The sequence below is a fragment of the Leptinotarsa decemlineata genome, unplaced genomic scaffold, assembly GCF_025532065.1.
Source record: "Leptinotarsa decemlineata unplaced genomic scaffold, Ldec_3_MD MMD2_tig00004677_RagTag_RagTag, whole genome shotgun sequence".
Classification (NCBI taxonomy): Eukaryota; Metazoa; Arthropoda; class Insecta; order Coleoptera; family Chrysomelidae; genus Leptinotarsa; species Leptinotarsa decemlineata.
In genome coordinates, this window is record NW_027412610.1 from 262,674 (window position 1) to 288,765 (window position 26,092).

At 35.2% G+C, this 26,092-nt stretch overlaps 1 protein-coding gene across 12 annotated transcripts in view; it reads left to right on the forward strand.

Moving 5' to 3' along the window:
- gro (TLE family member transcriptional corepressor groucho) overlaps positions 1-25,836 on the forward strand; it is a 217,689-nt gene extending 191,853 nt beyond the window's left edge. For all 12 annotated transcript variants that reach the window (XM_074179212.1, XM_074179213.1, XM_074179215.1 and 9 more), the window contains 7 exons: positions 16,147-16,200; positions 18,493-18,657; positions 19,279-19,547; positions 19,640-19,889; positions 20,692-21,027; positions 21,128-21,415; positions 25,457-25,836. In XM_074179212.1, the coding sequence (XP_074035313.1) occupies positions 16,147-16,200; positions 18,493-18,657; positions 19,279-19,547; positions 19,640-19,889; positions 20,692-21,027; positions 21,128-21,415; positions 25,457-25,564 (1,470 nt within the window). In that variant the 3' untranslated portion in view covers positions 25,565-25,836. The remainder of the gene's footprint in view (positions 1-16,146; positions 16,201-18,492; positions 18,658-19,278; positions 19,548-19,639; positions 19,890-20,691; positions 21,028-21,127; positions 21,416-25,456) is intronic.
- Positions 25,837-26,092: the final 256 nt, after the last annotated feature.

Genomic DNA, 26,092 nt, shown 5'->3' on the forward strand with positions numbered 1-26,092 from the left:
CCGTATTAATACTTTCAAAAAACATATTTTCAATGTCACTTGAGGAGAACTCAAAACTTACGATTGCGACATATTATTGTTATAACGACTGTTGTTCATATAGTTGATATACTTTGCAAAAGGTGTGCATCTGAGTGGCATTGGCCAAAGAGAGGCTATATATTCCTAGTTTCAGGATCCAAGGATGATTTTATGACAGAAATTCATATTTTGAGAGATAGTTAATAGGGGAGACCGGGGCTGGTTGGTACGCTTTTCAAATTGAAGCCCCTCTAATTTTTTTATTGATAGATAGTGCGAAAATACATTTGATTTCCAGATTAGTGTTGTTTTGTTTATATAAATTTCAAATTATATAATGTTTGGACCTATCCTAAATCCAGAATTTTATTTTTTCCTTAAGGACGCAAGTGTACCAAGCAACCCCCTATTTGGGGATGGTTGGTACATACCTTGGGGTTGGTTGGTCAAGGCAAAAACTAAGAAAATGATTATTGTTTTTATTTTATTTATGTAAGAATCAGCCTGCAAAAAAAATTACTATACAAAAAAAACGGTACCTCTCCGTTAAAAAAGTGAATAATCTAGTCAGAACCATCCGAATCACAATTATGACAAACGTAGAACAAGCCCACATCTGCGCATTTTTCATATGCCCACAATTTGCATTGGGTGCACTGAATCCATTTCTCGTTACGCAAACTATTTGACCAAGGTTCAACGCAAAGCAGGCAGAAGGTTTCTTCATCACTGCTTGAATCGTCTTTAATATTTGAATTCTTCGCATTTGCTTGTTTTTTTGTGTTCTTTTTGGTTTTGCCAAAGACCTGTTTTTTTATCGATCTCGTTTTATTTTCTTTTTTTCTTCTTCTAATGCATCTTCAACAGGCGTATCCGTCAAGATTGCAGATTTTCTTTTTGTGCGACCCCGTTGCACTTTCCTGTCTGTGGCTTTTGGAAACGGCTTCAGATTTTCGAGATCTGTAAAACTACATGTTGCTACTTTGTTAGATGACTGAAGACACTGAGAATTCTGGAGCGTGGGCGTCTTACTTTCTGCAATTCTGCTTGGTCCAGCTTGTTGCACGTCTTCGTTGGGATTAGTCTCTTGGTCTGACAAGGGGTTGTCGACACGGTTTAAAGCCTCTTCGATGGGTGTAATTTGACTAAGTTCAGGTAGATTTGCTTTAACTCCCAATACTTCACCAGGATTTACGTTTTGCTCAATATCTTGCAAATCTTGTTCAGGATCTGATCTATCTGTAACATAAGCAGCCATAAATTCACTGTCCGGAAAAATATCCCTATTAAATGGATAAATTCCGGAAACCTGGAATCCAGCTGTAATGTTGTTTGGAGTTACCGCTAATGGTAGTGCAGTACGAACAATACTGGGTATGTCATAAATGGTCATCGTTGCACCCGGACGATTAGTCATCCAAGAATTACCAGTACTATGGACATACTTCTTTAACGGTTCATACACACTGCGATCCAGAAGTTGGAACTTATGGCTACAGTGAGGCGGAAAGGATAACACTGTTACGCCGTGATCTTTGCAGATGTTCAGTGCTTCGGGAGATAAATGCGAATCGTGGTTGTCTATCAAATGCAGGAGAGGGTTTTCTTTAGACGCCTTGGAATATTGACTAAAATGCTGGATATATTGTATAAAATGAACTTCTTTTATCCAGCCTGATAGATTGGCACTTCCATCGCTTCCAGGCGGGGCATCTCTGAGAAAATGCAGCTTAAAATGAACACGAGGAAGTATGAAGAAAGGTGGCACAGTATTTCCAGCAGCAGAAACAGCACACGCCAAAGTTACAAGCCTACCGCGTTCTGCCAAAGTAATTCTTCCCACTTATTTGACACCACGTCTACCCACAATTCGGTCGGGTCTCTGAACTATAGTAATCCCTGAATTTCACTAGTTCGGACATCCATTGTCTACAATCTACAATCGTCTTCGGGTAATGACTACTACTACAGCTACTCTACTACAGCTACTCTCCTTCAATTCTTCTTTTTTAGTTGTTTCAGGGATTTCAAATCATTTTATATAGTAGACAATGGAAGTCCGAACTAGTGAAATTCATCATGAAACATTGTCAATCACCTTGAATACCCGGTACGGACCCGGAACCAGCGACTTATCCAGTCATTACCCGAAGACGATTGTAGATACTAACAATCGAAACGTCGTGAACTAACGTGACTTGGAATCTCTCCACTTTCGTATTTTTATTTTCTTTCTTTTTTCATTTCTTTATTTTTATTTATTCAATTGTTCTATTTTTACTTGTATTTTATTTCACTATCGTTTCATTTCAGGTTTATTTTGGTTAATATAATTGTTATTTTCAGCTACTCTTTTTCAATTCTTCTTTTTTAGTTGTTTCAGGGATTTCAAATCATTTTATATAGTAGACAATGGAAGTCCGAACTAGTGAAATTCATCATGAAACATTGTCAATCACCTTCAAACAAATATAGTAATCCCTGTTTCGTCCATATTCCAGATGTCCACAGGACTAAAGTTATACCTTCTAAGAACAATTTCTAGATTGCTGAAAAATCTGTCTACATTTGTTTTATTGAAGCTTGTGGCTTTAGACAAACTGGTGGCTTCAGGTGTCCTTATAGCCAATCCAGCATTTCGCTTTAAAAATTATGTAAACCAGTTGGGGCCATTCCATTTTTCTTCCAGCTATTTGGAACCGTCGGGTGCAAAAAAGTTGCATATAAATAAGCTAATCTTTTCACTTCTTTGGGCGTAAGACCATAGTAAATATCGGCAGCTTTTTTATGTGCTCTGTGAGATTGGACTCTTGAAGCTCTGTGAAAATCTATTTTTAAAGTATCCAACAACTGATGAAGGCATTTTTCTTTCTGATTGCAGTTACTCAAGTGTAAACTTGAAGCAATATCTTCTTAATGTGTTGAATGGAATTTCGAAGTCACTGGCAAGAGATCTTAGAGATTGCCCTTCCAATTTTACGGCTCTGACCGCCCTTAGCATAATATACGGGGGTGTTTTGCCTCTTTCCGATTTTATTTTAAACATACGCATTTAAATGAAGGTTTCCTTAAAAAGCCAGCTAGTACCAAAACAAAAAAATAGTAAAGCTAGCCCCCGGGGTTGCTTGTTACACTGTACCAACCAGCCCCTTGCAGTTTGTAGCAGCCATCCCCAATGCATTTTTTACGTCAGAAATGTCAAAACTACATGTTGAAACATTATAAATCAAAGTTTTATATTTGGTAAGTATTGACAAAAGTGCAAATTTTATTAATATATATACTCTGTTATCGAAAAATCAATAAAATTGATATTACAAATATTTCAAACTCATAAATATTCACTTACGGGTGACAAAACCACGTGCACCAAGTAAAACTAAAAAAACGCCCACACATCAACGATAACTGTCTTCAACTGGCGCGTATTCAAACACCTTCCGATAGATGCGAGCAACGCTGGTATTAACCGAACGGATTCCGAAATTTTACGAATGTACCAACCAACCCCGGTCTCCTCTAACTATTTTATGTTGAATACTTTAAGTTCAAAATATTTGTAAATTATAAGTTGACAGTTTTGATAATTTTTTAATGATTATCGAAACTCGTGAAATAATATTATAAACAGAAAAATTTGTTTGTTTTCAATGGAACACCCATTCAAATCTACATTATCAGCGAGTAATATATGCTGTAGTTCAATGTCAATAAAATCAGAGATTCCTACAAAAAATGCAAAAACGTAGATGGGTCTGAAGTAAGTGGGTCTATTCGACTCATCACTTCAACCTGCGACGATTTATTGTGGCTCACGCCTATTTAAACTCTATCAAATTAATCCAACTTTTCAACGAAGCCGATGGTCAGCTGGCATGAGTGGGATTTTGTCAAATGCTGAAAACCATAACGTATCTATGTCCATCTTTTGAAATATACTGAAGAGATTTCAGACGATTCTTCGATATTGATGTCGAATGTTCAGGGTGCAATATTCCCCCTTGGATGCCTACATAAACCTACCCATATGAGGGCAAATGTGTGTATAGCACAGCTTTTTCGTCTCTGGTTTGAGTGAATCATCGTTTGAGCTTAAGCGTTTGCTGACCTGTTCGAAAATTTGGTTTAGGACAGATTCACATAAAGTATCTTGCTTTTGAAGACGTGATAAGTCACTTCCTGGCTGCATCGCCTAGCCTCCTAGGATTGTTGATAGAATTTAGTTGGAGAAGTGAGAAGCTCTTGATCCTATATTATAGGGATGAGAGTCGAGAGAGTTCAGTCGACGTTCACTACGCTGCAGGGCCTTGCAAAATGCAAAAATGTAACTCACGATATCAAAAATATGCCCATTAAAGTCAATTATTCGTTGTGCGCGCCGGAGAGTGTAGCTAGTCGTTGACAAAAGGCCTTCCCCTAGACTAGATTATCACCATTACGACCTCTCAATCTACAGAGCATGAACGAACAAACATATGAATTACATACTATAATAAGACCTGAGTATCAACTTTTGCATTTTTTTCAGTTTTCATGAAACTTTTAATTGGAACCTCGTCAAAAGTACCACCTTTTCGGTAATGAAATTAATGAATATGGAAACATAGGCACACAGCTTTCCATCCATTGACTATTTATTTACTCGATCGAAATAAATATCAATACCGAGGACGAAAATAAATTATATTTTCCATCTGCTAATAATCATTTATTTATTTTGGACAGAAATATGAGTTTCAAATTTTTATTTAGTCAGCAGACTAGTGTTTGTTTAAATGTTATTTTCATTCATGTTTGAAGCGTCTAAAATGGTTATTTTCCATCGAATTTTAGTTTCATGAAATGAATGCAATCTGCATCTAGCACCATTCCATTCAACAAAGCTGATTGTTTCATTCGGAATCCCAATTTAAAATCCCAAAAAACCGGATGAAAATCTATGGTTTGGTAAATACAAATGTCTGATCGATACGATTATTCGGATTTGAAAATTATTTAGTGAATGCGATGAAAATGGAGAAAACAAATACGAATGGTAAATAGTGAAATGAATGAAAAGCAAATATTATATATTCCGTAAATAATGTCGATTATCTTTTTTGTTTGCTTTTAGAGGGGCACTGATTGGAAACTTTCCAAAACATCTTTTCATTTTTCTGACTCATAATGAGTGTTAAGCTTTGGAATTAATAATGAAGCCAAAAATATACTAGAAACTATAATGAAATGAATTTCACAACTTTTTTCTGGTTTCCTCAGTGCTAAAAAGAACACATATTTCAGAAACAGGTCATTTGAAATCCATTGACTATATATGATTCACTCAATCATTGGCAGGAAGTACTTTTTTATACAAGTGTGAACCTCTTTTTGTGAGGCTATAAGTAGTTGATGCTATGAGTAGATGCCTGATCAATATTCTAGACCCACTATTCGGTCCACTATTCGAAAAAATAAATAAATCGAAATCACTGAAGAATCTGTATAAGAGTAGGTACCTACCTATAGAGTATACTAAAAAGTTGTTGCCAGATATTGTAATGAAATGAAACCATTTGGACCAAATTTAATTCTAGATTTAATCATTGCATAACACTTGTGCGTAACGAGGAAAATAAAAAAAGAATTCGCGAATATTGTAAATGAAAAGATTGAAAAATGTTTTGGTGATGGATATTATTTATTGTCCAGTCTATTGAAGGAGTGATATTGTATGAAACTTCAATATTCCTCATAAAAAATCTGTTAAAATTTGTTTTTCCGTTAACCAGCTGACTCCCCCCTACGAACTTACAACTCTCAAAAGTCTAAACTTATGCGAGCTAAGGACTAACGAGGTCTTATCTTTTAACGTGTGATTCCTAACACGGTCGATCGTCCGATGTTGCGGTTCGAACTACCAGTTCACACAGCGGTGGATTAAGTGAGTGAAACAAATCACCCAACAACAATGTTTTTCTTTGTTGGAACGTGATTGACAACGTTCCATGATGAACTTCACTAGTTCGGACTCCATTGTCTGTTTAAAAAATCTGTTTAAAATCTGTTTTTCCGTTAACCAGCTGTCGCACCCCTACGAACGACAACCCTCAGAAGTCGAAACTTGTGCGAGCTAAGGATTAACGAGGTCTTACCTTTTAACGTGTGATTCCTAACACGGAATCACACGTTAATATCTGATAAGATATAATATGATTTGAAATCCCTAATAAAACAAATGAAAATTTAAAAATTTAAATGAAGAGCTGGAAATTACAATTTTATGACGCAATAAACCGTGAAATGAAATTACAATAAAATAAATAAGCACAAAATTGTGGATACTAACAATCGTGAAGTAACTTGGTTTGAAATCTATATAATTTTTTATTCCATTTTTAATTGTTCAATTATTTCAATTTTGTGCAAAGCTTATTGTTAAATCATCTGAAAATGGAATTTTTAACAGGTGATGATCAACTGTATTGTCAAACATGCGCCAAACTAACTAACTGTTATAAGGAAACAAGTATAGCTGAGGCACCAGTCAATCTAATAATAACACTGATGATATTCAAACAAGACTCAACCTCTAACGGAAGCAAGAAACTCTTTAGAAGGTTCGAAATAGATGAACATTTCAACCTAGCAGACCACTGTTATAATATTCATGCAGTCATTGTTCACTGTGGTTCTGGTGTTGAACGTGGTCATTATTACGCCTTGGTCAAAGAAGAAACGGACTGGTTTAAGTTTGACGATAGTCGTGTCACGAAGTGTTCTGGCGATGCATTGAATTTATTGGAGCCTCTGGAGACACCCTACATTTTATTTTTGAGAGAGAGGACATTGTTGGATCAAGATCTTCAGATGATGTGGTGCTGCAGGTTTTTCCGGGTTTTCCTGCAGCTGAAAAAGCAAATGCGCCACTGGAATCAATGAAGTCGCCCCGGAGCGCCAATTAATTTTTATTGTTGTATTTATTTTATTTATGAATTATATTGAAGAAAATATAATTATATCATTTATTCATTTTTATATTTTTGTACGGGAATACTTCTTGTACTTGAGATGAAATTGGTATGATTTACTTTGTTTTCAAATCATATTATATCATATATTAGATAATGAAAGTCCGAACTAGAAAGTCAATGTTTTTCTAATTGAATTTCAGCCTTGAATGAAAAAACAACATGGATGACCGGAAAATCATAGAGAGGAAACTTTCCTTTCCAGCTTGTAAATGGAAAAGAAAAATCCATAATAGGATCATTCTTGAATCTCTCACCAGATTTTCAAATCCTCAAATTTGATAGATTTGAAAAAATCAACAATAAAACTTCAAAGCAGAGTATTTATCTGGATATCAATTAAATCAATTAATTGTCAAAGTTAATCTTAAAATGTCAGATCAAAAGCTCAATGATTCAATAATTTCTCGGAGTAGTTAATTTTTATAATACATCAATGATTTATCTAAATAAATCATGGTGATGGTTTTAGACGATATCTTCATTAGTGAGTTGGTCTGTAATTGATTTAAATACTAAAATTAGAAATGTTTTTCATTAATTTACCGATTGATGCATCGCCTAATTAGAAACTACACGGACACAACCGCAGTCAGATTTGATAAATCCTCAATGGATCCCCTACAGTTAACCAACATCATTCAGTTCTAAATGTAATTTCTTGGCCACGATTTTCGATCAAAAGCTAAATGAGAAAAAATATACCATTTGCTTTGAGTACTGATAACTGTATGCCATGCCCTGGTTCATTTGGTTATATGCTATGATACTTCGGCATAGCATCCAGCTAATTCTACTGATAGAATTTTTATTGTGCAAAAAAGGATAATTCATCTGATATTTCGAGTAATTTATCGCGAATTTTCAAAGAAAAAAATATATCAATATTCGTCAGTATATTTCTTCATAAACTTTGCTCCTATATTCAGAGTATAGTATAGTGAGTGTAGTATAAGTATAGAAAATATTGTGGCACACATAACCGTAAAACCAGACAGAGCAAACAATTGCGATATATATATATATATATCGTTATCATTATATATATATATATATATATATATATATATATATATATATATATATATATATATATATATCCCCCTCCCGGGTTGAGTGCCCTGAAGTAGAAGCTTCCTCCCCCCGGCCAGTAAGCGAGGAGAACCTACTACCCCACTCCATTTACCCCCGTTCTCCGAGCGGTCCTCAAGTTACTGATGGGCACTTCAGCAAGATTGACATCTGACCTCTTTTGGTCGAAAGTCAGCCTTTAGGTGCTATTCTTTCGCGATCGGTAAAATGTTTTGTCATGACTATTCCTAACTGAATTTTTGCATGGGGGGCCCCAAAAACTAACCGGCGGCTATTGTTGTTAGCGTCGAGCGTTCCTCAGTTAATCTAATGATAATTGAATCGCGGTCGAGTTGTTCTGTGGTGAACTTGCTGAAAGAAAGTCTGATTAATATGCTTACCGAAGTCGCCTGACGGCAATATGCTTCAGTAAGCATATTGGCCCCAGGCAATGCAGGCGTACAGTATTATGGGCATGAGAACGGTTTTGATCATCAGCAACTTCACTTTCAACCCCATGTTGCTTCTGCGTCCTATGATTGGTGCCAGTCGTTGTCTGGCGTGTCTGGCTATTCCGATTCTCTGCCGTACATGAGATTGAAATGTTAATCTCCTGTCTAAGGTGACCCCCAGGTATGTCGCTTTGTTGGTCCACGGAATCTTTTGTCCGTTGAAGGTGACGTTGCCTTCCGGTTGTACAAACCTGCGAGTGAACAGTATCGCCTAACTCTTGTAAGGGTTTATACTGATCTTTCACAGGTTGGCCCACTCCTCTAATCTGTTCGCCTGTTGTTGCAAGTACCTTGTGACATGTAATTGGCTCGTGGATCTGGCCAGCAGGGCCGTGTCTTCCGCGTAGAGTGGCAACTTGTTAAAGTTGTTCTCTGGCTTGGGCACGTCCGCTGTGTATACGGAGATGAGGTGTGGCGAAAGGACTGCTCCTTGCGGGACTCCTGCTTCCAGTAGTCGAAATGTTGATAATTCGTCACCTACTCTGCAACGGCATCGCCTGTCAGCTAGAAAAGACTAAATTAATCTTACCATTGGTTTTGAATATCCTAAATCGCTCATTTTGGCCAGTAGTCCGTCGTGCCAAACTCTGTCGAACGCCTTGGAGACGTCTAAGAAGATGGCTCCGGTGTTGTGTCCTTTTCTGCCGAGGTTGAAGCCCTCGGTCGCGAAGTCTACTACCCTCAGGACTTGTAGCTCTGTCGAGTGTTCCGATCTAAAACCGAATTGATCATCCGGGAGGATTCCTAGTTCTCTGGTTTGGTCTTCGAGTCTCTTCAAGATGACACGATCCGCCACTTTGCTTATGGAAGGAAGTAAGCTAATTGGCCTGTGATTGTCTGTGAACAGGTGGTTCTTCTTGGGCTTCGGGATGTGGATAACCGTTGCCTCTTTGAAAGGGTACGAGAAGTGCTGCAATCTGAGTATAGCATTTATGATGTTGGTTATGGCTGGTATACCCTTGCGTGGTAGGACTTTCAGTGCCCGGTTTGTTATTCGGTCCGGGCCTGGTGCTTTCCGAATGGATAGACGTCTAAGGATGTCTTTCACTTCCTCGGGAGATGTCGGGGCCAGGGTTTGCGCGTTGTCTGTTCTTTGTCTTATTCTTCGTACCGTTCTTTCCACCTGTCTCTCGATTTCGTCTACCTCGTCCGTGAACGGGACGTCGTTCTCTCTGCATTGTCTTTCGAAGTTGTCCGCAAATGCTTCCGCCATCTCCTGATCAGTGTAGACGATTCCTTGCTCGCCGTGTATTGGCGGGCATGGCTGTCGAGGTCGATTCCTGAGTATTTTCTGCATTCTCTATGCTGACTGGTATTCGGTATTCAGTTCTTCCAAACGGGAAGTCCATTGTCTATCTCGGATAGTTTTCAGTTCTTCTTTCAATATCCTGTTGGCTCTCTGCATGCACCTTTTGTCCATAGGTGCACGTGTCCTTCAGTATTGTCTTTTCAGGCGTCTTCTTATCCTGATCAGTTCCATCGTTTCTGGTGGAATATGCTTTGGAAGTTATAGCGCGGGGAAGCACTTCCCGCGCGCTTCTTTCCATCGTTTGACTGATCGCCTGTTCTGCAACAGGCACACAGCCACACACCAGCTGCTGGTGTGTGGCGTTCTCCAGATCCGTTCTTGTTTCGATGCGTGGTATCTCACCCATCGCATCGTGTATGGCGCGATAGAATCTCATCCAGTCGATAATTCTCTTTGTTGGGTTGTCTGTTTCCACTTCACCTCTTCCTATTGTAAACAGGATGGGATTGTGGTCTGACGAACCTTCGTCTAGTACTTCCATCTCCGTAGTATCGATGTTCTGCACTAGTGCGATGTCCAGAATGTCACAGGGACTTGGTCTTCTCGTGGGTAGTGCGTTGGTGTATTCGGTGCTACTACCGCAATGTCCTCAAATTCTTCTAGAATTCTGCCTAGATCTCTGCCTCTCTTATTTCCATACCTACAGTTCCAGTCTCGCGACTTTGCGTTGAAGTCGCCGATGACAACTGTTGGGTGGTGGTCTGAAAACATTTCTGCCATGTCGGTTCTTTCTAATCTTATACCTTGCGGAGGCAGGTATACCGATGATATTCTTAGCTGCTCGTAGCGTCTCAGTTTGACTCTGACCGCTACTGCTTCTCCGAGTTGGACGTCATTCTGCGCTAGGTCTGTTTTTACTAGTAGCGCTGCCCCCCCCTGCAGCACGGCGCCCCCCTGGCCTGTCTATCCTATATACGTTGTATCCTGGGATTCGGTAGCTCTTTTCGCTCCTTAACCTTGTCTCCTGCAGTGCAATGACGTCTATGTCTAGACGCGATAGCAGCTCCAGTAGCTAGTTTCGCCTGTCTGTGGAACCGTTTATATTCCACGAACCTATTTTTAGTTGTTCCGGGATTCGTGCAGGCATTACTGTCTCCTGGGTGCTTGAATTAGTGCAGCTAAGAACGCTTGCGCGATCTTTTGCTGTTCCGTCGTTAGCTTACTCAGAACTTTAATTAGTTCGTTGCCGCTGTCAGATTCTTTTTTTGTGAGGTCGTCTTTTTGGCCGATGGCTGTTGCTTAGGCCTCTCTCTGTCTTTCGGCTTCTCTGAGCCTGTTCCATGCTGTTGTTCTCGGCCTCGGGAACATTTTACAACCTCTATAACTTGCCGGGTGCGCTTCCAATCAGTTCGCGCACTTCGCTGACGTATCTGTTGTCTTCTTGTAGTCTCTACTTTCGTGGTTTCCACCACACTTCACGCAACGTGCCGTTGAATGGCAGCATCTTTGCGAGTGCCCAAAGAATTGACACCTGTGACATTGTGACACTAGTCCCTTATTTGTTTTTTGGGGCTCCGCCTGCACTATTAGGTCTACGCATGTTCTCAGTGCGAATATCTTCTCTTCTTTTTTGGGCACTTTCACAAGGAATAGTGGCAGCACTTTCCTGTTTCGCCTTGATATCATACGGTGACATTATAGCACCGTGAAACCTTGTTTCGTCAGGTCGTTTCCTACGTCTTCCGCTTTCACATTCTCTGAGATTCCGCGGATAACCGCGTGTAACGGTATTTCTCTTTTGACGGTGTATGTATGGAAGTCCAATTTCTTGTCTTCCAGGTATCTGGTGGCTTTACGCCATTCAGCCTCATCGTTTGTCTGTAGATATATCCCGTCTCTCGTTAATTTGGCTTTGTTGTAACCAATTTTCTTTGCTTCGAGATCTTTTGATATCTCGTTTCATTTTTTGATATCGTGTGAGACTATTGGTGGTGGCTTTCCTGGTTCTGTGGCCAACCACTTTTTTTTTGGGTTGGTGCCACTTCTTCAGTGGTTGGCCTCTCTGTCGGTGTTTCAGTTTCTACGGTTGGCTCTATTTGTTCAATGGCACCCGTTTTCTGTAGCGTGTCCGTGTTCCGGCCGTGAATGATTACACTCATGAAATGATTGAAATTCATTTCTAAAAATTCGTGTTCAATAGGCGGAAAGCTCCTGAAAATATGCAATAGCTCAATGGATTCATAATGACGAGTAAAAAAATGTACAATTTTTTTTCTCTTCCTAATTAACTATGTTTGAAGAATACCCATTACTTTCAGCAATCTTCTTCATCACTTTTTTCCTTGATATCACGTGACAAGCCTATGGACAAGAAAATGTAGTTCCGCCATTTATTGTTGTGGGTAATGGTGAGTAATATCTGGGTAATATCTGAAAGTAGTATTTTCTTCCATATACATATCCTACTCATAAAATAATGTACTCTATTTTTATGATTGAAAGTTGTCAGAGTGCGACTGGCATAAGTTACTAAATTATTTTCAGTTTCCTCTTCTGCACAGTGGTCGCGCTGCTGTGAAAACCACTATTATTTTTATTGGAGTGGTACAAATATTGATTGACATGATTTTTACGCCAACTCACCAACGTTTAACGCCCAAAGAGATCGAACGGTCAGAAGGGGGAAACGGATATCTAACGCCCTTCGGTAGCGGTAATGGGGAATATTTTCGGGGAACGGGCGACAGGAGCAGATAAATTATCATACCAGAATGGCTGGAACTGATAGAATGGATGGATAGGAATATTTCCAGATTACAGATGATTGTTGGTATAAATTGAGATATTACACGCTATGAAGGAGGTTCATGATTTCATATTATGTTTCGAAATGATCATAAAAGACTGTTTCTTTTTCACAACGATACTTACTGACGATGCTGACGATCGAAACGTCGTGAAATAACTCGATTCTATATCTATAAACATTTTTGAAATGAAAAACATTCTCAAATATCTTTGAACTGTTTAAAAAAATCTGTTTCTGTTTAAAATCTGTTTTTCCGTTAATCAGCTGATGAAAAACATTTGAGAATATAACTTACTACTTAATCAAAAAGGTTAAGGGTGTTTCTTATCAACTTTGATTGGTGTCAATTTTGAGAAAAAGTAAAGTTTCAAAAGATCATATTTTTTGAAGGTCTCCACTTTCAAACTACAAAGTGATATGCTTTCTTTTATCATAACGTTGGTATGATCCTATTTTTTTTTTGTGAAACTTGGTATAAGATGAATTTCACTAGTTCGGACTTCCATTGTCTATTATATAAAATGATTTGAAATCCCTGAAACAAGTAAAAAAAGAATAATTAAAAAAAAAAGAATAGTTGAAAATAACAATTATATTAAGCAACAATAAACCTGAAATGAAATGATAGTAAAATAACCTACAAGTAAAAATATAATAATTGAATAAATTAGAGGAATGCAACCCAGTCATCACCCGAAGACGATTGTAGATACCAACAATCGAAACGTCGTGAACTAACGTGACTTGGAATCTCTACACTTTTTTATTTTTATTATTTTCTTTTTGCATTCCTCTAATTTATTCAATTATTATATTTTTACTTGTAGGTTATTTTACTATCATTTCATTTCAGGTTTATTGTTGCTTAATATAATTGTTATTTTCAACTATTCTTTTTTTTTAATTATTCTTTTTTTACTTGTTTCAGGGATTTCAAATCATTTTATATAATAGACAATGGAAGTCCGAACTAGTGAAATTCATCACGAAACATTGTCAATCACCTTCAAACAAACATTGGTATAAGATAATCGTTATTCTTGCCGGTGGCATCTGTGTAGGATTTGCATTGAACAATTTTAAATAGAATAGCGAGGCACCATTACTACTTTTTTCAAAGTAAACATTATTTTTGAAATCCTTAATCCTTTTCGTGAAAATCTGATGATTTTCGTTTGACTACGGTTTTCACCTAAAAATATATACATTTTCGTCTTCCAAAAAACAATTCATGTTATTTTAAAGAAAAGATATATGAACATTGAATTACATAAAAATCATGTTTCTTATTCAGTTTGTATTCCAAACATTCGTAATGGAACTACAGGGACGCTACTCAACATGCGGACGTAAATATTTTTCAATACCTTTCTGAATAGCTTAATGAATACATTCTGGGATGCTTACACATAATCACCCTGAATTCACAAAACTAAATTAATCAGATATTGAATATTTTAACCACCTTGAAATTTGCATGATTCTGCTCTTTTTTCCATGGACACAAGTAGTCTTCGGATAATGCCAGAACTCATTCCCAAACAGTTTCACAGATAATTTCTAACTGTCCCTCAGTACGAAATAGATGGGCAGGCTTATGGTAATTGTTAATTACTATGATTGTAATTTTGGACTTATTATAAAGTTGTTTACATTTTACATCGAAGCTGACAATTTGTCTTCGAAGTATGCATATTCAAGCTCTCATAAAGAAAATATTGTCCAAGTGAATAACCACCCCATATTTCAGCCGAAATGTTTTTTCAACCTGAAAATGATTATTGTGAAAGTTTTGCATCGCGTTTCTCTGGAATGATTGGCTTCTTCGTTGAATAAAATTTCAGTATCAAATAACGATTGGCAAGAGTTCATCCGTGATGAAAAGTCAGGAGTAAATCTTGAACGCGTTGGATGTGGTAGAAAAATAATGAAAAGTTATGGAGAATTTTCCAAACAAGAATATGTTAGTAACAATTTGAATGACAAGAATATGTGAGATTAGTATTGAAATTGATTCAAATTGTTTTTATATTCAATAAGAAATCTTCTTCAACCGAAATCACAACCGCTATTCATTATACTGCTTTTTACTTTCGAACCCTTAAGTGACAGAACTATTTTTATTGCTTCTTTCATTCTCTTGATTCTAGAATATTATTCTTGGCGATAAAAGTGGTTTTAAATAATTATGATATGAAAAATGGTTTGAATACTTTTCTCATAACCGTACATATACAGGGTGTTTATTAAACATGCGGAAAAAATAAGGAAGTTTTCCTTATTCTTATCCTAAGGATATTTTGTCTTCTGATAATTTTTGATAGGGCGCTTTGTTTCGAAGATACAGGATGAAAAAGAATTTAGACAATAACAATTTTGATAATTTTAAAATTATAACGTAGCCGAAATAAAAGTATAGCGTACTACACTGGACCTACCAAGTAATAAAAAATCTAACAATTCCGTTGGTACCTATCAACAACATTCCGATTACTACAAACGGCTACAGATTCAATTTGCTGGGTGTAACGCAATCAGAAACGATCCTGGTGTTTTTAAAAGACTTCGGGAGTCGATGAGAAGATTGGTTTCTTGCATCAGAGCGGGGTATATACATTTTCAACAATTCTTGTAGATTAAGAAACATTACATGTAATTTTTGGTAATAAATTCTTATTGTTGAAATTCTTTTTCGCTCCGTATCTTCGAAACAAAGCGCCCTATCAAAAAATACTCAAATGACAAATCCTTACAATAGTCCGTCAAATGTTTGCCGCATGTTTAATAAACACCCTGTAGAATCTTGTTATTTAAATTGAAAAGAAAAATATAAAAATAATTCGATTCAAAATAAACAGATGATTTCATTTTTGGTATTGTATCAAATTTTCTCTGTGGTAATAATAATTTCTATGGAATCTTCATCGTTTTAGGGCTCAATACTAAATTCCATGATAAATTTAAACCAATTGCTGATAAACATGTCAGAAATTGGTTTAAATATCGAAAAATTGGAGCGAATTTGAGATCTGGCATCTGGAAAATTAAACCAAAATGAGATTTTGATTATATTCATTCTCATATTCGCGATTTCATGTCTCCTCAAATTATTTTCCACTATTTCTCAATACAGCCTTAATAACGAAAGACTGCCCAAATATCTCTTTTGAAATGAAGGAATCTCACAGATATTTACCATTCTTACAATTCTACCTGACAGATTTTTTGGTACTAGTTTGTTTCACTTACGGTAATCATACTCATTAAACGAAGCTTATCAGTCCATGTTTTTCAGCAATTTGTTTGTTCTCTAATTACTGAATTGTTCAGTTCATTACAGAAAATGGTGATAAAAGTCGGGAACCTATTGAAAAATTTAAAGGAACTATCCAAACCTGCCAGGTTGTATTCTTGTATGGACCACGCTGAAATGAATATAATTTCAATATTATGATTTGTTTTATTTTTTTTCAGGAAAGTGACGGTGAGAAGAGTGATCAAGACTTAGTGGTCGACGTCGCCAATGAGGTATGATATTCAAAATATAACATTTATATTGTTTACGTTTCCAATAGTAAAAATAAAGCATATTTCAATCCAAGGAATGTTGAAATCAGGTATTAATTTTGAAAATTCCCTGATTCATTGACAATCTGTTCAATCCGTGCTAGGAATAGTACCTACTTAAAAATCAGACTTCGTTAATCCTTAGTTGGTACCAATATTGTCTTCCGAGGTTTGTAATTCGTGAAGGGGTGACAGCTGTTTAACTGGAAAATAAAAACACAATTATCATAGAAAAATAGATTGTTTTCTAGTCATTCTCAATTTCAGAGCTCAGAAAAATTATAGGGCCAAAATATTCGGATTAGTTATTCAGAAGAGAAAATAATCTCTGCAATTCAGATTTTCATGCATATCCTACAAGAAATGGTAATTTCATTAGGTTTGAAAAATATTCAACTAATTTATATGAGAACAGTCCATCCTACGCTGGTGCAAAGCTTTTTGATAATCTTCCCGATTGCGTAAAAAGAAAAATGTAGAAAAAATTTCGAACAAACCCTGAAAGAATTCCAGATTAACGGTTCCTTTTACTGCTAAATATCTAAGTCGAGGAGAGGGGTTTCATATTATGTTATATATTCACTATATTTTAATTTTCTTTTGTGTTTGTGTGACACAATTGTTATATCTCACGTTTTCATAACGTATTTTTATATATGTTTGCCGTATCTTATTTCACTTTGTGATCGTAATGGACTCAATAAATTATTATTGTTAATATTGATGACATGAATTTTAAAAAAATGTAAGAATGCTTATTGATACAGAAAAAATGATGTTATGGTGTGTATGGTTCAAAACAAAATATGAGATAAATGTTAATGAAATTAAAATGTCAATAATATGCAAAGGAAAAAGAGTAATGGTGAAGAAAGAAGAGAAAATAATTATTCCTCGCCGTGTTGCTCCACGAAGTTTCGATTGATAGTATCCACAACCAAGTTGAAAATTACTTTCTTCTTCCCTTTTTCATCACTCTCCTTCTTATTTTTTCTGTAATCTATATTGTTAATTCATTTCATTAAAGAACACTTTTTTATATGATGGAAATGAACGATACTTGATGAAAGTGTATAACTAACGTATTTAAAAAAACACTTTATTGTGAGATTTTCGCTAAACAGTTTTACAAAAACGCAACACGTGTTTTGCCATACAATGGCTTCTTCGGGCGTGTAAAACACGTGTTGTGTTTTTGTAAAACTGTTTAGTAAAAATCTCACAATAACGTGTTTTTTGCATACAGTTTTCATTAAATTTTCTTTTTAGTCATTTGACCTAAAGGCAAATGTTTCATAACGACAAGATTCAATTAAATTTCACTTTCCGAATTATCATCAAAACACTAATTAGTAGGTACATTTGTTCGTTGGATGCAGTCTGCAGGTTTTATGTTTGACGTAGAAGTTTAATCAACCAGAAAAACCAAGAGAATTGACAAATATATTACAAGCAAGTCAACACCAGGGAAGAAAATTGAAATTTCTTTCCCAGTGATATAGAACTGTTGGACGTACTTTTCATGTGTAATGTATTCCCTTTTGTACGATAGCTAAGATGTCGAGAAAAACTTTTCTCTTTGTTCAAACATCTTTGATTGATTATTTGAACGGAGTTTCTCTCTGCTCCGTTCCTGTGTGCTCTGTTACTACTAATGAAAAATCTGTTCAAAATCTGTTATTCATTTAGAAAAATCATGAACATCGTATTTCTTCAATTCAATCAATGATTTCAGAAATGCTCTTCTTAGGAAAAATACAAATTGAGAACATTTGAAATTAGTTATATTGTCTTATTTTAAACCCGTGGAAAAATATTTCCCAATTTTTTCATTAAAAAAGATTGACAAAGCAAAAATATTCAGGAAATTGACTTCGGTAGTTTTTAACAAAACTTGTTATTTCAAGATTTTGGTTACCACGGTAATGAGATAGGTATTTATGTCCGATGTTTCTGTCCATTAGAGAGTCTAGTAACAGTCATTAAACTCAGTCCAATAAATTTCATTTGTTTTGAAATGAATTCACATAAAACGAAATTTAATAATATTTCTTGGTAAACAATGAATGACATTTCTTACTTGGCATTATCAAATTTATTCCTAAGTAATATATGATCAGTTGGAGTAATTTCTCCGAAACTTTTCTGCGCTTATATCACTGTTTGAAATAAATGGAAAAACTCGATTAGACCAATCTTTTTTGAAAATGACATGAAGTAAAAAAGTCATCGAATCAAAGCATTTTTTTTCAGGAGGCGTCTTCTCCCCATACTAATGGCGACCATGTAGCATTAGGAAATCCTAGCGAAATAAGAGAAAATGGTAGTACGAGCAGTGATAAAATAAAAATAGAAAGGCCACCAAGTCGGAGTGGTTCATCGTCCTCAAGAAGCACACCATCCCTGAAAAGTAAAGATGTAAGATTGAACATTAATCATTTATCTGAAACCAATTTTACAAGTATTTTTTGAACGGTTTTTTCAACGATCAAGTATACACTTTGGTTGTCTTTTTAGTTGACTTCTAAACTAGTTGATCTGTGAAATTTCACAATCATTCACAACAAAATGTTATGGGGATCTTCACGAAAAAAAAGGGCTTTAATTTTTATCTACTGATATTCAGGTGCTCTTGAAAATCAATGGAAGATTCAGGTTCAAGTACAGGTACAAATACAGGTACAAATGCAGGTACAAATGCAGGTACAAATACAACGGATTACCTGACAAGTCATACGCTTTACGAAGCCTAAAAGGTAGTCATCGGACAGCAAGCCATGATGGTTAAACCTCTGAAGAAGCTAGCGACTCGCGCCAGCGAAACGTCAGGAAGAAATTCCAAAAATCCAAGGCTTTCAAACTCAAAAGCAATGACAGTGAAAACCTCAGCCGTGAAAGTCTAAACCATTTTGTCGAAGATTCATTATGTTTTAAATAAAGTAAACATGATCTTATAATATTACTTAAATTATAAGATTTTCCTCAATTTGTAAGGGATAACAGCAAATAATTTTAATTCATATTCTCTATTGGTTTCAGGAAAAACCTCTTACGCCAGGTTCAAAACCTCGTTCAACGACCCCCAATTTGGGCGCAGGTTCAGCAACAGTATCCAAAGTGGGCCACACAGGTCAGTATCCTCCATACCCTTTGGGGGGTGCTCGAGCCTCGGAACATTTGAGTCCTTACAATAACGTAGCCCCATCGCCTTACAGTCGACCACCAATGATGGGTTATGATGGTCATCCACACACTAGGGCTCCTGGAATCGCAACGAATGGAATGACCTCAATTCCTGGTGGTAAACCGTGAGTATCATAAACTTCTTCCTTCCTGATTTTTTTATTTTTCTTTCGAAACACCGATTTGAAATGTGTTTATTTCATTATCAAAATTTCAGAGCTTACTCTTTCCATATGAATGGTGAGGGACAACTTCAGCCAGTACCTTTTCCAACTGACGCTCTTATAGGGCCCGGAATTCCAAGGCATGCTCGTCAAATCAACACCCTCAGTCATGGGGAAGTAGTTTGTGCGGTTACCATATCTAATCCCACAAAGTATGTATATACAGGAGGTAAAGGTTGTGTTAAAGTATGGGATATCAGTCAGCCTGGATCGAAGAGCCCTGTTTCACAGTTGGAATGTTTGGTAAGTACTGTCAAGGTTTTTTAAAAATATACAATAACAGTTAATTGAAAGGGGTATACTTTTGGGAGAGATAAATTTTTGAGAAAGAAAAGTTTTAGCTTTCTACTTCTTCATCTTCATTTCACAAAGATGTGTAGATCATGCAAATGAAGTAACTTCCGGACACAAACTGGAAGAAAAGCCCTCTCAAAATTTTCATATAAACATTGAATTACATGAAACAAAAACTTTCGAAACAAACACTTTTATAAGATTATTTCATTAGGTATACAAAAAACACTTTTCTCTATTCAGTTTGTATTCAAACATTCATTTTGGGATTAAATCAGATATCACTTACAGGTTTGCTATACAGTATAGTGAATGAAAGAGATGAAATTTCACCTACATAGAACACAAACGAGAAAAATATTTTTTGTATAATTCAGTGTTCATATAAAAGTTTTTTTTTCGTGTAATTCAATATTTATATGAAAGTAGCTGTTTCGAGAGGGCTTTTCTTTCAGTTTGTGTCTGAAAGTAACTTCTTTAAATGATCAACACATCTTTATATAGAGTTACCTTTTTGAAATTGATTTCTTTCTTTTTTTCTTCGGAAGGTCCTTCCTTTTTTTGTATAAAGGTGATGAAGTAGAAAGCCAAAACCTTTCTTTCCCAAAAAACCATGGTAATATCATTAATAGTCGTAATTATGTGTACACTAATAGTCTTCCGAAGTTTTATCCAACACCCTACCGTAAAAAACAAATATGTTGTCTAAAAACTGAACTCCAGATAAAAAACAATATTTTTTTCATTTCAGCAACGTGATAATTACATAAGATCAGTTAAACTTCTACCTGACGGACGAACATTGATAGTAGGGGGTGAAGCCAGCAATCTTTCAATTTGGGATTTGGCGAGTCCTACTCCTCGAATTAAAGCCGAATTGACTTCAAGTGCTCCAGCTTGCTATGCCCTTGCCATAAGCCCCGATTCCAAGGTTTGTTTCAGTTGCTGTTCCGATGGTAATATTGCAGTTTGGGATCTTCATAATCAGACTTTAGTAAGGCAGTTCCAAGGGCACACTGATGGAGCTTCTTGCATAGATATTTCATCAGATGGTACAAAGTTATGGACAGGTGGACTGGATAACACGGTGAGAAATTTCATATAGAACATACCTGACCCCCAAAGTATTTATATAAAATGAATACTTCTGCAACTTATTATGGAAATTATTATTCTATTTTTTCTAGGTTCGAAGTTGGGACTTGAGGGAAGGCAAACAATTGCAACAGCATGATTTCAGTTCTCAAATATTTTCTCTGGGGTACTGTCCAACTGGTGAATGGTTGGCTGTAGGTATGGAAAACTCGCATGTTGAAGTATTACATGCCAATAAACCTGATAAATACCAGTTACATCTCCACGAAAGTTGTGTATTAAGTCTGCGATTTGCGACATGTGGAAAATGGTTTGTCTCAACAGGAAAGGATAATTTGTTGAACGCCTGGAGGACGCCATATGGAGCAAGTATATTCCAGGTAAAGTCATAATTTAGGATCTCCAATGAGTGTGAATATGTGATGAAACATAAAGAAAGTGGCCGAATGGCAATAAACGAATATCAGAGAACACTCAAATAGGCAATCAACAACTTTGACACAAAAGAAAACTTTTACGAAGAGTGCTACAAAATATAGCTTATTTTCCATTCTAAAGATGAGTCAGATTTAAGTGTCTGAAATGTCTTGATATGTAACCTATAAAATTGTTAGTTTTTTTTTTCAGTCAAGCAATATTATTCAATATAAGTTACTCATAAACAGAACATTCTTCTCCAGAACAATATATTGCAGTAACAACTTTTTTTCTATCTTCATTTGTATAAAGTTCTCCATTACAAATTTTTGTGGAAGGTGATGACTCCCAAAAAAAGTCAATAGAAACTATGTTTCCTCCACTAAAAATTGCTCTTGTTTTTGTTCAATACTATTTATCTTAATTTTGATAGAACAGCTCTACAGTTAAGTTTCTAATCAAGATGTTTATCAATCCCTTCTGGTATTAATTAATCCATTCATCAATACTTACAGCAAACCAATTGCTGAATATTTGGAGGAGTCATATTGATACCCATATGATTTTTATATTTTTGAAGTAGCAGTATTATGTTGTCAGTTGTAGGTGGTACACCTTCCTTATATTTTGTTTAATTTTCTTCTTAATTTTTATACTTCTATTTCTTATTACCTACTACATTTTACACATGTGGACATTTTTTTTATTGTGGTAAATACCTGTTTTAGCATATTTTCATTTGTATATGTGTGTGTAAATGTACATATAAATATTTTTATAGGCTTCGAATTATATAGACTTACTATGTACTTGCGTATACATTTTTATCTCACTGACACATGCTTTGTCAATAGGACTCATTATTCCGACAATGAAGCTTATTTATTATCATTATTATTACAAATTCTACCTGGGATTGCTTTCACTATTAGCCACTTGAGTTAAGTACCTACTGTTGTTGTACATAAGAACTGTAGCCCAGTGTGCAATACTCTTTTCTACAGAGGAAACTAAGGTGTTAGCAAAACGTGTCTAGAAATCGTAATGTTTGAAAATTGTGTAATTATTATCATAGATACAACTAATTTCATAAAAGTTGTGCAGTACTTCAACACTTTCTTATGATAAAAGAAAGGACGTTTTTTTTATCATGTGGTAACATTGCTATATTCCAAACCGTAACAGATACGAAGACGATTAAATGGGAAAAAAGGTAACTGTCATCGGGAACAATACAATAGCAGACCAAAAATTCACAGGAACTCTCCCTCTGCTCGAGTTATACGGGGAAATTCAAAAATGCTGTTTTTTTGTTTTTTTCAAATGGAATTGTTATTTCGGAGAATATCAAAAAATTAAAAAGGAAACTGTTATTGTATTCGTTACCCTTCGAATACAATAATGATGTAATAATAAATATTCGATAAAACGTTTCGTGTCAACATGGCCACCATTAACTTTTTTTTTTAATGTGGACCTGTCTTTTTTATTACAGATATTGATAATCCAAGGGTATATCACATTTGATATTTTTATAGCGTTTCATTTAAAATAACTACCATCATCAGTGACAACAATTTTAAATTACGGTCCTGTCGTTACTTCTTTTGTAAATTGTTTCCATGATTTCAAAATATAATTCAGACAACCCAATAAATTCGACAGGTAGGTAACATAATGAAAATTGGTACTTTTTCGTTTTGGAAATTTTTGTATTGCCTTAATCCTTCTTTCAAGGCTTATTTCTCCCTAATCAATTATAATTCGTAATATTCGTATAATTTTCAATCCTGGAAATAACGAAAATATCAGTTTATGGTCAAAATTCGATTGTAATATAGTTTGGTATAATCAAATAGCATCTTAATTCATTTACCATCTTAAACGCATAGGCTTTGCTTGGTTTCTATGGCAGGAAAAATGAATGCGTTGTTGATATCTGTTGAAAACTGTCAGACGTTTATGAACATATCAAAGATGTATTCAAATGATGAAAGGACTAATATGCTATTTAGTTATGCAAAATCTTGCTTCTTTTGGCAAGGAATTGTATGTTGAGCTAAACCCGAATCATCGTATTCGTGCATTTGACAGAAAGAAAACAAGAAAATGTGTGGTTACTAGAAGTGTGAGGACTCAAACAAATGTTATGAGTAAGCAAATATTACCACATAAAAAACATCTTTTTTTCAATTTAGGATTGAAGAGTTACAAAAATTATGCTAATCAAAATTGTTATTTACGAGAAATTGACAACGAAATGGGGATTTTTGTAAAATCCATCAGAACTATTTTGAAAAAGAACAAATATAAATGCTACAGGATACGCAAAGTTCATCACCTCAATGAAAGGAATTACGGAAGGAGAGTACGATTTGCGAAGTGGTTAAGATGTAGAAATAGGAAAGTTAGAAATATTTGTAAAAAAATAATATGGACGAACGAATCAAAATTCACCACCAATTACAGAAATATCCATTATAGGTGCAATAATACAAATGAACATTTACATAGGGAAACCAATTTCCAAGAAAGGTTCGGAATGAATGTTTGGTTGGGAATTGTAAGAACAAACATCCTTGTATCGTAATTTTCTATTCAATTATTTCGATGGCTACTTAGATGAATTGCCATTGATTATCCGCCATGATACAATACAATATTTTCAACACGACGGCGCTCCTCCCCATAATGCAGCAATAGTAAGGGAACATTTAGATGCAATATTCCCAAGAAAATGAATTGGAAACAATGTATCAATTAACTGGCCAGCTCAATCCCCAGATTTGACTCCTTTAGATTTTTTTTGTCTGGGGATACATAATGGACAACTTATGTGCATTCAACAAAGAGGTCGCCAATTCGAGCATTTGATGTAGATTGCTTTGTAGCTTTTATTTTTCGTTTTCCTTTTCCATTTTTTGATATTCTCCGAAATAACAGTTCCATTTGAAAAAAACAAAAAATAGCATTTTTTATTTTTCCCGTATAACTCGAGAAAGGCAAGAGTCCCTATAAATTTTTGGTCTACTATTATTCATGATAATAGTTCATGATAAAATAAATTGTTTTTCTGTTTGATTGTTGTCACTGATGATGGTGGTTATTTCAAATGAAACGCTATAAAAATATCAAATGTGATATACCCTTGGATTGTGAATTTATCGCTTTATCAATATTTGTCATAAAAAAGACAGGTCCGTATTAAAAAAAAAAGGTTATGGTGGCCTTGTTGACACGAAATGTTTTATCGAATATTCATTATTACATCGTCATAGTACACTTCGAATACAATAACATTTTCCTTTTCCATTTTTTGATATTCTCCGAAATAACAGTTCTAATAAAAAAAAAACGAAAAACAGCATTTTTTTTACCCCGTATAACTCGAGAAGAGCGAGTCCTCGTAAATTTTCTTCGACCATTGTATTGTTCCCGATGACAGTTACCTTTTTCCCATTTAATCGTCTTCGTATTTGTTACCGGTTTAAAATATAGCAATGTTACCACATGATAAAAGAAACTGCCTGTAGAAGTCACTTTCCAGAAGAAGAAAAGTTTTTTCCATTGTTTTTTGTACGGAGTTTGATTATGAAAAATTACAGTCGTAATTAATATCTGATTTGATAAAAGTTGTTTTCATTTTTGCAATATTTTCACATGCGCCACCTATAACTGATAAAACTAATTTTTTACTCTGGGGCTATAGAAATTATAGATGTTTGAGATGTATCATTTATCCACTTGAAAATTTTATATGGGCTTGCAGTATATTAGATTTTTCTTTTACCATTCACATTCCCCATATTTCCCAAAAGTGTATTTCCCCTGACTCCACATACTTTTAATTTTGTTATTGAGATAGTATGAATTTTCAACAAAAACAAAATTCTACCTGTCCCGTCAGCAGTTGATACTATTTTTCTCTGGCGTTTTTAAATTTGATCAAAAAGTAACTGCAACTTCTTTAAGGTAGTCTGTTTCAATTTTGTTTTTTTTTTCAGTCTAAAGAGTCTTCAAGTGTTCTGAGTTGTGACATCTCTACAGACGATAAATACATAGTGACAGGATCGGGCGATAAGAAAGCAACTGTATATGAAGTTATATATTGAACTTTCGAATAGGAGTGCGTGAGTGACTTAAGGCCAGCAAAACTCAAAATTATGACCCGTGATGCAATCTGTTTGTACCTTTTTAAAACACGTGTAATTCAAGATACAGGATTCTATAAATATTTTCTAACACATGACAGGTCTATTTGTTTTAGTTCTAATAACTATTTGAATTGTACATAAAAGAATGTAGATGGTGTAAACTGAAGATTGACGAATTGTTCATCATTTAGTGTATCTAAAATTTTGATTGAGTACATTCTTGTGACACTTTGTATATTTTGATTATAGAAATAAGGGGTATTACAATTTGTTTTGACTCATAGAAAATTCAGTATTCAATGAATATATTTGTTATTTGTTTATGAACCAGATATATTGTTGAAATGGGTGTAAAATTAGATGTCTGCAAAGTGGCACCAATGATTCAAATTCAAATATTCATCATTCAAGCATTTAATTTTTTCAATGTTATTACGAAACAAAAGAATATGTAGCATATTTTTCGTAATTGAATAAGAATATATT